Source organism: Syngnathus typhle, linkage group LG18, assembly GCF_033458585.1.
Source record: "Syngnathus typhle isolate RoL2023-S1 ecotype Sweden linkage group LG18, RoL_Styp_1.0, whole genome shotgun sequence".
NCBI classification, from domain to species: domain Eukaryota; kingdom Metazoa; phylum Chordata; class Actinopteri; order Syngnathiformes; family Syngnathidae; genus Syngnathus; species Syngnathus typhle.
In genome coordinates this window covers 3,565,320-3,582,392 of record NC_083755.1, presented here as the reverse complement: position 1 = coordinate 3,582,392, position 17,073 = coordinate 3,565,320, and the positions used below count along the sequence as shown (strand labels likewise).

The 17,073-nt window shown below is 45.9% G+C and overlaps 1 protein-coding gene across 4 annotated transcripts in view; it reads right to left on the bottom strand.

Annotated features, from left to right (window-relative positions):
* vti1a (vesicle transport through interaction with t-SNAREs 1A) overlaps window positions 1-17,073 on the bottom strand; it is a 50,315-nt gene that overhangs the window by 31,973 nt on the left and 1,269 nt on the right. For 2 of the 4 annotated variants that reach the window (XM_061264537.1, XM_061264535.1), the window contains exons 3-6: window positions 16,610-16,720; window positions 7,438-7,515; window positions 3,935-3,955; window positions 978-1,062 (exon numbers count right to left, since the gene is read on the bottom strand). In XM_061264537.1, coding sequence (XP_061120521.1) covers window positions 978-1,062; window positions 3,935-3,955; window positions 7,438-7,515; window positions 16,610-16,720 — 295 coding nt within the window. The remainder of the gene's footprint in view (window positions 1-977; window positions 1,063-3,934; window positions 3,956-7,437; window positions 7,516-16,609; window positions 16,721-17,073) is intronic. The other 2 variants (XM_061264538.1, XM_061264536.1) reach the window with 1 other exon arrangement.

The following is a 17,073-nucleotide window of genomic DNA, read 5'->3' as shown; positions in this document are numbered from 1 at the left end:
GTCGGCCGCCGATGACAGAGGGTCAGCGTGGCCAGGCTGGTGAGATCAAACGTTTAGTCGCCCGTGCACTTTATTGAACACGATTGGCAGCCGAATGCACACGTACATTTTGTGGTTACAAAAAACGCATCCATAAAAAAGTTCGGAATAGTGGCTAGCGCTTGTGCAGCTAGCTTATTCCTATTTAATGCCCTCCCTCCACGGGAAAATAGATCCCAGCCGCTCGGTTTGCTTTCGCAGAATTCTCAGCACGGATGACGACGGCGGTTTACGCGCATTTTTAAGCATCAGGCAGCTCGTGTTTATGAATCCGGGAATAGAAAAAAAAAGCATCAAAAGTCTGCGGTCCTTCCTCGACTTGAATTATTAAAGGTGTCAATGTCGCACGCACGCCATTTATAGTGTAAATTGACAAACTTTCTGGAAAACTACAACGGAAGCCGCCGAACGAGACTTGAAGAAGTCGGCTTTGATACCTCTCGGAGGAATACGCCGCGGCGAGGAAGTGAGACGGGATACAAAAAAAAAAAGAAATAAAAAACTGTACGCTAACTGGTTAAATCTATTTAAGAACCAAATGAGGTGACAGAATTATAGAAGGATAAAAACAACCTTATTAATAACTTTGTAGGGAGATGTTTATTTAGAAATTCTTCCACCTGAATTTAGTTTATTTTTGTAAGACCCTTGAAAAGGGAAAAAAAAACACACCAAAACACACACACACATTGAGAAAGACACTCGGCGTAGCGTATGCATGAATTTTCCTCTTTCGCATGTGTCGCTCGCTTTCTCACTCACCTTTGATGTGCACCCGAAAATGTCATCAGGCGTCAAGGAAGCCGTTTTTTTTTTTCTTTTTTCAATATATACTTCTCCGCCAAACACCAGCCCGACCCCCACGCAAACCCGTATTTCCGCCCACCTCCCAATTTGCCGCCGCCGCTCGCTCATCCCAAACAAGAAGACGTACGTACCGGTTTCCACGGCGATCTGGTAGCCGGCCTCGAGTCGCCGCGATGACCTTTCCAGCTTTTCTGTGTTGTCCAGCAGATGCGCTCTCTACAACAAAATGGAGCACGCGTGAGCACAATCACAAACGTTGATTGAGGAACGCGTTTCTTTTTGCCGATAACCTTCGCTGATGACAAACGTGATGGAATAAGCAACCATGTCGGGATGACAACGCGCCCTCGTCCAAAAACAACAATTTCAGATGTGTTTACACGAACAGGGTCGCCGTTTGATGGCCTCTCTCGTATTTTTGACACTCTAAAAACAACCAAAACGAGTTGACGGCCCCCGCATAAGCGAAAAGTGGGGGGGGGGTAAAATGCAGAGATTGGGTCGAGCTGTCAAAACATGTAGCGGCTAATCACTCAGAGGAGATGGAAAAACACGAGGAGGGGGGGAGGCGGGTTGAAAATGAGTTGACACACTTTTCAAAGTTTGACAATAAGAAGAAGCGGATGGAGAGAACTCGGCTTCCATCTTCTTGACGGATGTCGTTTCAAATAGCAGAGAGGCTCTCTCGTCCGGGGCAGGCTCAGGATGGAGGAAAGGAAGAAAATAGTGACTCGTTCGGAGAGCTCTTACGGTCAACTATTCTTACTTGGGAAAGGGACCAAAGATAAAAAGTTTTGTCCCGTGAGCTGTCACCAAAAAGTAGCGATTGCCGATATCACGTATTGTTCACTTTCGATGTAATATGTTTGGCCGTTAAGAAACACAGGGGGGGATATCGATGGTGCGGGGGATCATAACGAGAAGTGCCAGGCTGCACTAAGAAATTCCTTGTCACGTTTTCTCACACTGAAGTATCGACGATAGTGCTGAAGTTCAACGTGCGCTTGGTCAGGAAAGGAAGTCAACTTGTAAATCAAGGTGCCTTCGTGCATTCCTTCCAAACACGGAAGTTGCTCTTTTTTTTGTCGCTAAATCAAGGGAAGGCTCGAGATGGGTGGTGGTGGTGGGGGGCAAGCGGCAAGAAGTGAGTTGTTTTTGGCGTGGAAGTGGGAGGCGGTGGCAGAGCTTTGGCGGCTGGCGCGTTTGGGCTATATAATGAGCCCCCGCGGAAGAGCCGAGGCGGCTCGGCTCGGCGGCGGCGTTGAAGCCGACGCACCTCGACCGCGCGCGGCTGTGACAGAGTGGCGCACTCCCCCGGCTTCTTCAAAGAAGCCCAAGTGATTAGTATGTTATCATTACCATTGGAAACGTGATTTTTCTATTCCCTCTTGGCAAAAGGTGACACGTCTCGGGGAGAGACGGCCGGCGGACTCGCTGCGATGGGAAACCACTTCAAAGCCTTCTCCCCCTGAATCGCTCTCGCTTCTCTTGCTTCGTTCTGGGCCCGGTTGGGGGAGGCGGCGCGCCGGTGGTGGCAGACTACCGCGCATGTGTGTGTGTGTGGGATCATTAAGAATAATGCGCCCCGAGTTAGACGGCAAAAGAACCCGAGGCGAAAGGGTGAGGGTTCAGCCGCTAAGAATGCAATAATGACACGCCTAATAGTGACACAAGCCTACTGGGGGGGGGGGAGAATACTTTAAAAAATAGAATACCTCACTTAAGGCAAGACCATAAGAAGTCCTTGCCACTCTACAATATTGAATTTTACCAGAAGTGTTAATACAAAATTTGACATATGGGATCTTTAGCTATGTCGATTCATCATTTAATAACGGCAGAAAAGTACCGTAAACGATCGACTGTGACGTGACGAAAAGACTTGAGCTGACGTTGCAAAGTCCAAATCGAAGGCCGACCCCTGCGGCTGCCATACGAAAAATGACCTCGATAAAAAGGAGCGCAGACTCCTCAGCCTTTTTTCATCTGACACCGACAATTTCGTCTGAGGAGGCGTGAAAATTATGTTGTTGTTGTTTTTTTCTAAATGTGCACGGTGAGGCGCTCCTCAGTTGAAAGTTATTAAGAGGAAGCTCCGGAGCCGGAGCTCAAAAGAAATATCTCTCTATTTTCGCTCTTCGTCCTGGTGTGTTGTTTTTTGTTTTTTTTCTCTCCAATATCAAACACGGGCGGTTTCTATCGCCATTTTCCGAAGTTCAGATGATTTCCTTATTATTTCAATAAGGGACGGGGGAGGAGGGGGTGAGTCAAAGTGAATAATGATGACAGCTGTGATTCCGACTGACTGTGTGATCTTCCGCGCCGTTTGTTTGGGACTTGTAAGACGAGGAATTACAAGTGTCAAACAGCTGTGAATATGGCTGCTAAATATTTAAACATGTTTTGCAGCCGAAGAGAGAAGGCTGAAGAAAAAAAGTATCTTTCTTTCCCCCCCCTCTTTCTTTAAAGCCGAGCTTAAGTGCGTATAAGCTGCTCCCGCCTTTGAAGGCCGACGGCGATGAGGGGGACCCGATCCGGGCCCATTAGGCCGACGGATCCGTCGGAAAAGGGGAGTCGACAGGTGAGGTAAACACGAGGTGTCTCCCGACCCCGAGGCGGGGAGGAAATTAACTCAAGTGTGGGAGGAAGGCAAAGGCAGGCAAACTCTGCCACAACTAAATAAAAGGGGAAGCCAAAAACGGGATAACGGCGCATCCGGGCCTGCTGGGTCGGTGCTCGTAAATTATGAATGGCTTTGAAAAGGAACGTGGCGGCGAGAGAGAGAAAAGCAGCTGGAACGTTTAAAGGCGCCGCGTGGCTGCACCTGCTAATAAAAGCCGCCGTCGCAAGGGCCCGGACGGAAATAAGACAAAAGTAAACGACGACGTCAACGACTTATTGTATCGCGTGGTGGACGGGTGGATTCGACTTTGGACGACAACGCTTCTTGAGATTGGCGCCAAAGTGTGCTCGTTAATCTCAATGTGACCCGCGATTGGTCGCCGACCGCTCCAGTCTCGCCCAATACTAGCTGCGCTCGAGGAGGGCAAATGGAAATTTGATGGCAAACAGTCAGAGAAGCACTTACCTCTTCGCGTAACTTTATCAACTGCATGATGACGAGAGCCGGGGAAAGAGAAACGGAGAGGGTGAAAAAGATGTGAGAGGAAACAGTTGCAGGAAGAGGGACCCATCACGCGACAGCGCGCCCAAATTAACCTTGACGACGTTTCTGTTTGCACGCCGAGCGTTCGCAAATCAGCAGACAAACGCGCTAAACGCAGCCGAGCGCTGGCTTTTTTTTTTGCCGAACAAACAAAGATCAAGTCGTCGCGCTGTCACATAAAACAACGGCGCCAAAGTGGAGAGCTCCGCCTAGCAGCATCAGCTAGCATTAGCCGCCGAGTCACAGAAAGGCAACGCTCCACATTACGGTGGAAAAAAAAGTGTCAAAACATGGACTTTAGTGTCGCTCAAATGTCATTTTGGCAAATTCTTCAGGATGGCATTTTTTCGAGTTCATCCAAATTTGCTATCGCCTCCTAAATACCGAGCCGGTTCTGAAATGAGTCAATTAGTTTAAAGCAAACATGCTGCATCAGCATTTAGCTGCTATGCTGCACGCAAATAAAACATTCTTCCCAATTTTGGGGAATAGCTACTTTTGTGAGTTGTTTCTGAATGCGCGGGCTTTTACGGGTAAAAAGAAAATATTTGTCTTGGGTCACTGCTAACAAGATACTGCTTCATTCCGTCCGCACCGGCAGGTTGGCTGATTTAAAAGGGCAAAGTTTAAAACGACACGAAGGCGCTGTGGGGTGGGGTGGGAGCGGGGGGGGGGGGCTTATTGGATCCAAGCGTCGCTCAATGGCCCGCCAAACAAAACTTCTTCTAGGCTCGTTTGTGCCGCCTGACCGATTGCCAATCCTCACGGGAGGACTGGCACAAAAGCCCGCTTGAGATGGTGCTTTTTTTTGTTTTGTTTTGTTTAAGCTTGATTTTCCTTCGCCCGACGACGTCTTTAGCGCGGCCGACGACCCGCTCGCATTGTGGAACGCCGTGAATGTCGTAATTATGCCGTCTTCGGCTTGTGTTTTTCTGGCGCCAACCAACTAGCCAGCCAGCATTCAAAATTGCACTGCTGCAATTTTTCTGTTATGATAATCAGCATTTTTTTTTCCCCAAACAAAAGATTTTTTTCCCCCCTTCCCCACCTCCCCTCACCCCAATACGGAATTCGACACAAGTGGTAATGCGCTTCCTTTGTAGCTCGGGAAAAATCTGGTCGGTGCCGGCTGAAACCGGCGCAATCTCTCGTGGCCAAGCCTTCTGCTGCCACTGAAATCGAAACTATTCGGCGTGTCGTTTATGTGTGCGTGCGGGAGGAAAAACCCCCGAAAAAGACGGGGAGGGCGAAAAATGTGCCTAGCACGTGATAGCGCCAATTCCGTCTCTGCCGGCGTACAGATAACGAAGAAAAGTCCGACTCTATTAAACGGTCCTTTAGCCATTATCGCAAGTTGGGACGCCGGGACGTTATTTCCTTAAGCTGGGAATCCTTTCGCCTTGTAAGCGGCGCATTTGCGAGCCGTAATGACGGGCGGTGGGGCGAGGGCGACGGGGCGAGGGCCTCTGCCATAGCGTCCGGGCTCCCGTTTAACAAATGGCCGGCAATTAAATTGATCCCACTTCCACCCCCCCCCTCTCTCCCCATCTGGTTGGACAAATTCTTTTTTTTTGGTAAATACTCTGAATACTTGACAATTATGTTCAACGCAAAAGGAGAAGTTTTACGATGGAATATATACTCGCATTGTGTATTTTTTAGGATTATTGAGAGCGCAAATAATAATTTACAAACATAAACTAAAATTGTTGAGTTTACTTTACATGAAGGATATTGTGTTCCATAGAAAAAAAACATTCAAGGCCTTTCAAAGATGCGTTCAAATAATAGTAACAATGCGTATGAATTATGGAGAAATTTTAAAAATTGTGCGTTAGATGTAATGTTTAGTACATTTTTAAAAATGTATTGTGTGAATTATATGTATATTTTAATATCTTTATTTTTTAAATAATTTAAAATGCATTTCATACAAATCCAACAAAATGTTATCAATTAATTGGGCATTTTCTGATTTTGTTCCTTTTATTCCCTTTAATTCGAGTCATACGCAAAAAAAAAACTAGAGACCAAAAATAATCTTTTAGAATACTTTAACCATTTTTCATTTTCTGTAAATTAATGCTAGAAATCACAATTATTTGTATTGGGGGGTAAAAAAAAAGATAACTTTGCATTTGTCTGTTAATTTTTTTCCAAGCTGTATAAAAATCTATTGTTAAACTTTTTCTTGTTGACGGGCAGCCATCAGCGTCTCCGTGGTGACATCGGTGACAGCCGATCTTTTTTTCCACGTGTGCGCGTCACTTTTGTGTCTCGCTAATTTGTCGGAGAAATATGCATCTCAATTACGCGGCCTGTTTTGGAGCACGCGCACACACGCACGTATGTTTGGAAGATGGTGAATCATCATTGAAATGGTAATGAGGGAATGTTAAGGAAGAAAAAAAAAACATGCCATATTTTACTTTTAAATATAATGTCATTTAGCTTTGGACAAATGCAATTTTGCATTTTGAATGGTCACAATGTTTCAAAGAGTCAAAATTATTTCGCTTTTTAAAAGACGATAAGACATATTTTGCACCTTGAAGACAATTGCAAAAAAAAATCTGTGATTGAATATATTTGACTTATGCACGAAATTGTTAGAAATTTAAGGGCAATAATATATTTCATAAAATGCACCATATTGTGTGTGAGGCTTTTTGTTTTATCATTTTAAAAAACTCACTTGGAACAAGATTTGAAATGCAAAAAAAAATTATACACTACAACATACAATGTGGTCTTATTAATGTAATTCTAAACTTTTTTTCTTCTCATCAGTGCTCATTTTCTTAGCCGCAATGCAATACTCAACCAAATCTTTTTTTTTTTTTTTTGCTGATAAAAAATTTAGTACGAGATTTCAAATGCAAAACGAGGTCAAGGGGGAAAATAAGCATTTTACAGTCCATGCAATGCAGGCTCATTATTATGATAGTTTTACAAACTTCCAAAGTCAGTTACACGATTTTTTCACTTTAAAATGATTTGATTTTGTGACAAACACTGCTAATTAATTTAACGTGAATTTAGATTCCAGGACTATTTTGAGAAGACACGGCTTGTTTTGCAAAGAAGCCGACATGATGACCATTTTGTGTTTGCGGGTCTATTCTGGGGCGATACCCAGCTGCGCCGCGACTGCGCTTTGCTATTGAAGCGCCACTTTGCATTGTGCGCGCGGGTGCCGCCAATCTGGCCGGTCCCATGCCCCGCGTCGGCCCGGCTTTGCATTAAACAGTGTTGCTTCCGCATGACTTGGTGACAATACGCCAGCGTCGCTCTCAGATCTGGCAAGGATGAGGGGAGCCCACCCCGAAAGCGACCGAGCCCACCCCCCCCCAACCCCCTAGCCCCGGAGTCGGCCTCCCGCACCGGTCGACGGCCGCTCGGGCCGGGGCTGATTAGCGCCTCACCTGGCTCTCCGAGGAGCTGGCGTCGTCCCCCAGGAGCTCGTTGCGCACTTCGTCACTGTAGGCGATGCGTGACCTTTTCTGCCGGGAGGAAGGAAAAAAAAGAAAAGGGAAGCAGGGGAGGAGGGGAGGGGGAGAGCAAGTGGAGAAATATGCTTTAGTGCTGTTGTTTTGTGCATTGAGGAAAAAAAAAAAGAAGACGAAAGCAAGCAGGCATTCCTTAAGCACGAGGGCCCCCTAATGGAAATGGGCCACAAAAAACAACAACAACTTCTAGACCGGCAAAACGCAAACATTTGTAATGGGGTAGCCATCGATTTTGAAGTTGAAAGCCAGGTTAGCTAACCAAAACAGCAGCACATTTCTTTTGTCATCTTTTAATCACTATTTGTTGTTTTTTTCACTTTGTATATTTAATATACTGGCCTTAAAAAATGTATAAGGAGGGACGTGTGGGTTCAATAAGAATCAATTGTTGCACAAAATTGGTCCCAGCTAGGGGAGAGGCAGGGAAGCAGGATCTTGTTCTAGTGCAGGAGGTAAACTTGTGCCGCGCGGGTACTGCCCGCATGAATAAAATCAAATCAAGACGAGTCAGTGGGACAGCGAGAGTGTGTGCGAGCGGCGCTATTACGAGGAAGTCGCACTTGTCAGCACTAAATCTTTTGGTGGGAGGGGGCACTGGAGGCTCGGCTGTCACCGCTGTCATCCCGCTGCACCGGTGGCCTCCATAAGAACGCCGATGCCGGGACTCAGACAGGGAATAATTCATCAGACGCTTGCGTGGGGTTGCCTTGCGCGCGTGCACACAAAGTCTCGACAACAACAGGGAATGCCGTGTCCAAAAACTGTGAGTGTGTGTGTGTGGGGGGGGCAGACACACACAAAGACAGCAAGTTGACAAGCGGCTGCAGGAGCGGGCTGGCGACAGAGCGCTTGTTTACAGACGCCCCGGCCCGTGGAAAAACACAGTGTTGGCGCGCTCTCCTAAACTGAGCGTGCGGCGACAGCACGCGCGCTAAAACTGTTTACCTAGACGCGTTTGCAACACCAACATCCAACCCCTCCCCAGCCCGCCCGCACGAACCTGTCGCTGCCGTACTGCTGTTTTGGAGGAAAAGATAATCTGACAAAAAGCATGACAGTAGTTCTGCAAGGACTAGGACGCCAATGTCTTGCCACCACATAGATATAAGGTCGTGTTCAGATTTAATAAATGGTGATTGTTTTTTCACATTTTCAAGACAAAAAGTTTTAATTTTAGGGGAAAAAAAATCTTTGAGGAATTTTTTTCTGTGAGAATTTTGGAATAATAATTCAAGATAAAAAGTCAGACGTAAATAAGTAATCTTGAATATTTACGACAACCATTTGTAAGGAAAACTTGAATGTCTCAGAAAATAACACTTTAATTCTTTTTTTAACCCAACCAAGATGGTGTGCTGTGGAAGTGCAAACTAAGTGGACACTGCGTTCCAATTTCACACATCAAGACAAGAGTCAGCATCAACCTTGTGAACTCGCTAAAGCGCTCCTGATTTTGCAGGGGAACAACACAAGCAAAAAAAATATTTTAAAAAAACCCGCCCACGTCTTGCATTTAAGTGGAGCTTCATCATAAAGAGCCCGGGCGCAACTTAGGGGGAGCGCCGACTTGCAGCCGTAATTGAGACGGGGAAGCGTCGCAAACGCCATTGATTCGGATGCCTTCAAAAACAACAAACGGCGACGCGAGATGTTTCTAAATAGCTGCTTGGGTGCGAATGCGACGGCTGACAAAGGCAAAAAGCTACAAAAGGACGGGAAAATGTCAGCGCAATGAAAGCGTCGCTGGCGCGTTCGCATTCCCCCTCTGGAAAACAAGGCGTCCCCCAATGATTAGCACCTTGCCATTTCATGTCAAACAGCAACTCGGGGGCCGCCATTTGCGCTTTAATACGCTGACACGCTTGATAAGAAGCAGACAAATGTTGAGGAAAACTGCAAAGTGATTAGACAAAAAGTCAACACGCACTTGTTTAAGTGGCAAAACTGGGGTGTGTAGACTTTCTATACCTCCTCAAGATGGCTACACAGTAAATAATTCCTTATTCGAGCTTTGTCTTCCGAAAAAAAATGGTCGCTTATAAGAGAGGAGGCTTTTTTTTCTTTTCTTTAAAAAACCTTTTCTGTCTTTTGTCACTTTTCTAATCTTAGGTGAGAATTTTGGCATCTTATTCCCAGAAGCGCGCACCAGGAACAGTACAAAGCTACGTCTTTAACTTGATACAAGAGCCATCAAAACCGTGCCGCCGCACACGGTCTGGTGTCCTGTCAAAAAGAAAAAATGAAAGGATGACAAGGAGAGCTATGCAAAAAAAAAAAAAAAAAAACATTCATCACCAGCCATCAAAAGATAATTACAGATACAGGCATAATATTCATATCAGATATGATAATCTGTTTTGCATAATCCTCCGTGTACATTATTCCACAATCGCAACATGGAATTTCTATTTCAAGAAAAAAATGTTTGCGCTTTTCCGTCATTTATTGGAAGAGAAGCGATCTGTCAGTGAAGTTTTAGGTCTGTTGAGAAAACAAAATTATCTTTAGGAAACACATTTTGAGATACGAGGAACATTTTGGAGAAGCTAAATTTTCTTTCTTTTTTTTAAATTAGCTTCTTGCCGTTTGCTGCCGTGTCCAAAAAAACATCTGGCATAGCTAACGGAAGCAAAAGCAACAATTCATGTGAGCTATGCAAACGGCTTTTGAATAATCTCCATTCCGGGGTGCGATCGTTATTATTGTTGAAATCTCCCGGCGCATTCCGAGCATTTTTAATGATTTCCAAAGTGCGACTGCCCTCCAACCGTTCTTTGTGCCTTTTGCCCGCAGCCACGAGTGACACCGGGACAATTGCAAATAATGGCGTGCGCCCGCAAAGCCAGCGACAAAAATATAAACAGTTCATTAGATGGGGGGGAATAAAAGGCGTGGAGAGAGAAATGGAAGAAAAGAAAAATAGCCAGGGGCAGAGTGTAATGAGGGGCCCTGAAGTTGCGAGCGCTGTTTGGTGGCTGCTGGCATGGCGTGAAGTGCAATTAAGCGCGTTGGCACCTTCCGTCGCCTCCCAACAGGAATGTCAGCAAAGGGACTTTTTTTTTTTCCCAGCGCCGCCTTTGTGAAAATTTACAATATTTTATTCAAAATAACTTTTTATCCAAACATTTTTTGCCTTGAAAATCAGACTTTATTTTCATCCTTTTCTCATTGAGTGTATCGTATCATCCTCTTCACTATCCAAAGTGGAAAGCGAGCAAGATGTAAGCAAGCACGGGGTGGGGGGTAGGGGGTGTGCCATTTGTTTTATTTGCGTCTCCGACGAGGGGCTACTGTACACGGGAAATAAAACTGAAACAAAAAGAAGCACGAGAGAGCCTCCTCGGGAGAGAAAGGCAACGACGGTGAAGAAAAGAGGAGCCGGGCGCCTCAGATGACAGCATGGGGGCCCCTCTCATTAGCTCACAGGTTGGCGCCTGCCATGAAAATGCAAAAGTCTGCCCCCCCCCCCCACACACACACACACACATGGACGCACAAAAATAAAAATCATCAAGTGCAAAGAGTGAGGTGACTTGCGTTTGCTTTCGGGTCTCCATTTCACTTAAAGTGACCAACATGTATCAGAGTAAACAGCGTCCCCCCCCAGGGGGTCCGTAGGGGGGCTTTCAAGCTTGCAACCGTGTGATAGCAGCAAGCCGCCGAGTCATTTGAGGCCTTAACGAGTGGCCCGAAGACGAGGACGACAAGCGGAGGAGTGCCGACCCAACGCAAACTGAAGGAGCGCTTTGATTGAAGGAGCTCCCCCCGCATCACTTGCTCTCCATTAAACCCGTATTAAAATATGGAGGTGCGCCTAATGAAAAATCAAAGGCGCCCCGTTTTGTTTCCTCGCGCGGACGTGGAAAGGCGAGAGAGCGAGACGGGAGGATCCGAGAAATGGGGGCGAGGTGCTGCCGGTGCCGAAGCCAGGCAGACAGCGTCGGTTCACGGGAGGGAATCGATAGAGCAGAGCCGTCGGGAGGGAGAGGCGAGGGGGGGGCTACTGGGGGAATAAAGCGGGCCTTCCCGGGTCAGCACCGGAGAGAAAGGTGAGATTACAGCAAAGTGGAGGAGGGATTTTCCTGACGGGGATGCCGGCTACCTGGCAAGCCCGGCAACCAGCGGCCCATTAGCCCGTGGCTACCTGCGCAGCGTTCACACAACACACACACACATATTTCTTCCTCACCCCCCCTCCTTTTTTTGTCGAAAAGCAAAGAAATACCTTCACTTTTAACCCGTTCCTCCACTTTGGAAGAAGGCTGACTTCTGACCTCCATTTGTGATTCATTTCTTGTTTGATGTCTATTCTCAGGCTCTTATCTAAAATTGAAAACTGTCATGAAGAAAAAAAAAAAAAAGAAAAACTAGACACAAAAGGCGTGCAAGCTGCTCTGGGTGTGCGTGCGTCTGCTTTTTATTAATAGTGCAAAATTAGATATTTTCTTTAATATATGACTCAATAGAAAATCTGTCTATAAAAAAGGTGATTTTTTTTGTCCTGTATTTTATTTTTCTACATGACTTTTGTTTTCAAAATATATTTAAAAAAAAATCCCTCTACAATCCTTAATATTTGATTTGAAAATGTTTTTCCTAAAAAATGTGCATTCTCTGCTTTGTACTTTTGTTTCACTCAAAAAAGTTATTTAATTAAATTAAAAATAATTCTCTAAACTTTTGTCGTATGTGCGACTAATTTTTTCACAAAAACATTCTTTTACTTTTTTTTGCTCAACTATATTGTGCTGGTACAGCATTATACACATCTTTGCACATTTCTGTCTAGAAACGACAATGTTTTTGAAAATGTACAAGTATGAAAAAAATATACTGGAGACAACAGTGGAATGGAGTTTCTGGAACATCTGGCACTTTGGAAGGAGGCTGACCTCTGACCTCCATTTCTGATTCATTTTGTGTTTGATGTCTCTTCTCTGGCTCTTATCTAAAATTGAAAACTGTCATGAGGAAATAAAAAAAGCGAGACACAAAAGGCGGACACGCTGGTCCGTGTGTGTGTGCGCTGTGGCGGACATAGACCGTGCGAGGACTATCTTGGCTTTTCTTGTAACGTGACCGCCGTCGCTCACCAACGGCCGACTTGATTAGCATGAGAATCCAACGGCGGCGCGCACGTTGGGAATTAGCCGGATGATTATCGCGACATATTGAGATGTTACTTTGTTATTTCACATGGCGGGCGGGACACATTCACATGCTGATGAGAAGACCCTGCGCCCCCCCACCTTGCGCCCTACTAGCATGCACGCTCCTGAAGCACTTTCCGGGGGGTCTTGTCTTGGAATTTGCAACAATAGGACAGTTTTGATGGACGAAAAAAAAAGAAGTCAAATTATGGTGCTACGAAACCGCTACGAAATAAAAAAATAACGGTCAAGGCGTTGGCAGATTGCAATTTGGCAGGAAAAAAAAAAAAAAAAGACTCCAAAAGGGTGTTTGCTCATTAGACACACTTAGGATGAGATGCAGAGAGCCAATTTAATTGTAAAAAAAAAAAATCTTTACACAAACTCTCTTTCTGTTATTCAAAAAGCAAAAAAAAAAAAAACTGAGCGAGAGAGAAGCCAATGATTCATAATATATTTCATGAATACTTCATGAACGCCCCCCCCCCCCCTACTTAAGCCAGTCTTGGCAAAGAAAAAAAAAAAAAACTATTGTCACCTATTCTAGTATCCGCTTGTCAGCACATGACTGGGGAGCGGGTGTCACATGTCACTTGTGGTTTGCGGCGCTGCACGGGACGGGCTGCAGACACCGGGCCGGGGGTAGGATGGCGAAGAAGAAAGTGATGCGCTAGTTGGGCGGGCGGAGAGGGGGGGGCTGTTATCATATCATCGCCCTACGTCTTTATGTTTCCCTCCCTTATTATCTACCCCCCCCTCCCCACTCACGGCAAGTCACTCAATCACACGAGCCCCGAGGACAGCGCGGGGACCCTGGGAGGGCCTTTTTTTTTTCCTTTCTTTTTTTTTTTTTTGCACAGCCAGACGAGTGTCTGAAAGCTATACCGATTGCTGTCAGTGAGCGTGCGACTTTCGAGGGGCTGCGAAAGAGATAAGCGAGAGAGGAGACCGTTTTGCAGGCTAACAAACAAACAAAAAGGCCGCGGGCCATCGAGACGAGTGTCGCGTGAAGACACCACGTGGTCGATGATGTGCTAAAAGAACAGCCGCATTGACTTAAGAATCAAATTTTAAGGTTTTTCCAAGAGGAAGCTCCTATTTTCAAGTTATTCTGCGTCCTTGGGCTTCCTTGAAAGACGCTTTCCCAATCTGAGGAAAGCTTAGTCATCTTACGATCATTAAACATGCTTATTAGCACGGACTTCAATTGGGATGCCAAACGGGCTCCGCGTCAACACGGTTCTTTGTGTGACCACGTCCTCCGAGCCCGATTTGACCCGCCGCCGACATTTAAATATCAAATCCCGGAAAATAAAGTGCAAGCGTCGTGGAGAAAAAGGGGCTTATCCGGAAACTTGTTCAAGACGAGCCCCGACGCCACAAATCCGCCAAAGAGGCGAAGGACGCAAGTGTCCGACAACAAGATCCGTTTGTTTACATCTTAAATCTCGCCCGGCGAGCCGCGAGCCGCGAGCGCTTCGACTTTTTGATGGCGCCGCCGGAAGCATGAAAAGAGACAATCTGCTTTGGAATTAAAACAAGCGAGACAGCGGCGGCGGCATTAAAAGCAGCCGACTCGTGTCCGTCCATCATGTCCGAGGTCAAAACATGGCGGATTACAACAATGCGAGTGTGTAACGGTGCGGGGACGACATCTCGGCTTTCAAATTCGATGGAAAAATAAAAATGACATTCAAAACTTTCCATTTTTCGGTCAAGCCTCCACAACCTTGACTCGTCCCCGACCGCTAATTGCACACACAAAAAAAAAAGCCTGTGAATCTTCATGCTTACAAATGTGAGGACTAAATATCACGGCTGCTGGGAACATGAAGAAACAAAAAACAGGACATAAAATAAATATCTCAATTTTCCCAAGGGGCAAAAATGCACGTCAGTGAAGTGTTGCAACTTTTTGCAGGCTCACAATGATTTTGCATTCGCTCCAAAAGTTCATGCCAGGAGCGTGATCCACACTGCAGAAACAAACGCCTTCCCAAAAGCTACAAAATGCCAGGCAGTGTTTAAAAGGGGGCCGTTTATGAGCTCCCTTATGGAGCAATTAGCGGCGTTATGACACAAAGTGCGCCACTTTACCTCGTTTTTTTGAGTTTGGTTTTTTTGCGAGGAACATTCGCCCGCATTGCAGTGAACTGATTACATTTGCGGACAAAGCGCGAGGGAAGGGGGGGGCATTCGTTAAACACACACACATAAGGTGTCGTCGGGCCCGTTTGAAAGCGGAAGTTATTTCGAGAAGGTCGCCGACGAAACCGATAGAGCGCAAAAAAAAGAAGAGTGCACAAAGAAAGTTGTATGGGCGCCAACATTCTATTGGGCTCATCCGTCGATCTGGCAAATAAAGAGCCGCGCGTTTCAAGGTTGGGCTTTGGAAAGGCATTAATTATCTCCCCGGGCGGACATTGGAGCCGCTTTTTTATTTCCAAATGAAAAGGCGCAGTGGCAGATCCCACTTGACCGTGACTGAAACGCTAAACAAGAGACAGGAGGAAAAAAGGTGAGTATAATGACGCGCCGACTGCGACGGAGGCCTCATTGAAGTGAAGTAGATAAGTAAGTAGGGGAGGGGAGGGGTCACAGCGGCCATCTTTGAATAAAATCGCACACGCGCGCTAATTATGACGGCGGATTGAAAAGAAGTGTCTGGACAAAATGGTATCGGGCTCACAAAGGGCTACTCTGGCTGCGGTCCGAACTGGATCTGATCAACGACGCCTCCCTTCGACTCATTGTGAGAGTGGAAAATAGCGGCCCGCTTCTCAGGCCGACGCCACCTTGACCACCGCCGGCACCCGCTTCCCACTTGAGCGTCATTCGGCGTGTTTAATGACTTTGGAAAAAGTCAAGGACGCGCAAATCCATTTGCTTGTCAAATTAGTTTTTGGGGTCACTAGGTGGCGTTACAATACGAGCGTGAAATCAAACTCTGAAGTCAGAGATGTTTTCATACTTTTGTCCCGCAAGGACACTGACGTAACATTATTTCCACATCTCTTTTACAAAGAGGGGAGATCAAGCAAAGCAATAAGAGGATGTCGTTTATCATCAGACATTAGCGTGATTTGCTAAATGAAACCCAATATTGTCCTTGTCATGAACTTTTTAGATTCGTGGAGCAACGTCGCCATCAGCCGGAACAAAAGAGCAACAGGCAGACTGGCAAGCAGGGACGTTTACGAAATCTTTTCAATCCGTTCAATTCTTTTCGCCCAAAATCAATTCCAATTTATTCATGATTTTTTTCTTTGCATTTTTGTTGAGAAAAAAAAAAATTGTATCGTGTTATATTTTATCCGAAAGACGTTATATGTTTTAATCTGAATTTTATTTTCCAAATAGCAATTATTGTCATCACTAGTGCAGACTATTTTACGGCTAACATCTCATTGCATTTAGATGTCAAAAGCCATCCCAGTCTTGACAAGTGATCATTTTAAAAGCAAAAAAAGGAAAAAGAAAAAAAACGTCGCATTGTTGCCAAGACGCAGCAGACACGTGCGGACCCCCGCCGTCCCCGCTGGGACACAGCACCGGGCTCCTTTGAACGCGGCGGGCTCTGTTTACCCGATAAATTTGATGAGATTAAGCCAACGTCGGGCCTCCTCTTTGCCTGATCAAAGCGGCGGTTGAGAGGCGCCCCTTTTCTCTGCAGAGCGCATCCGTTCGGGCCGTTTTTCATGACACCCTTTACGTCGGTCCTACTCAATATGTGCGACGCCGGCTCCCTCTAGTGGCCAATGACTGCTTGAGGACAGTTCCATTGTTTTTAACCTTTTAGTCATTTTTTTTGTGACTAGCAAGAATGCTTACGGATCACTACTGTCATGCTTACGTAATGTAAAGAAATGGATTATTGAAACTTATTAACAAATAATCGTTATGGGCGCATCAGTCTAACGAGCGCCACGAGTACTTACAAAGTCCTTCTCCAACTTCTCCACCTCCTGCTTGTAGCTCTTCAGGCGGCTGTTGTACATGGCTCGGCTCTGGACTGGGATCTCCCGCACCTCCAGGTCCATCTGCTCCAACTGCCGAAATCATGGCATTCAAAGTCAGTACGCTGCTTTCACATAAAAAGTCGTTTTTGACCAGATACTTCTGGTCACTTCACAACCCGAGCCCACTATGACATCAATTTCGGTCGACATCATCAAAATTGATAATTAATTACAATGGAAAGTTTGCAATTAGGCAAATTCCCTGGGTTTTGCCAGCCTTCCTGTCGCACCGCACATCTGTGTACTTTGACAGCTTGATTTCGTTTACATATGGCGTGACGGCTCTGGAAATAGTCAACTTCAGCAAAGCACAAAAGTGGCGTGCTGTTAATTAAGCGCGCTGGCTCGTAGATCACAAAGCGGCGTCACTCATCTCGCCACCG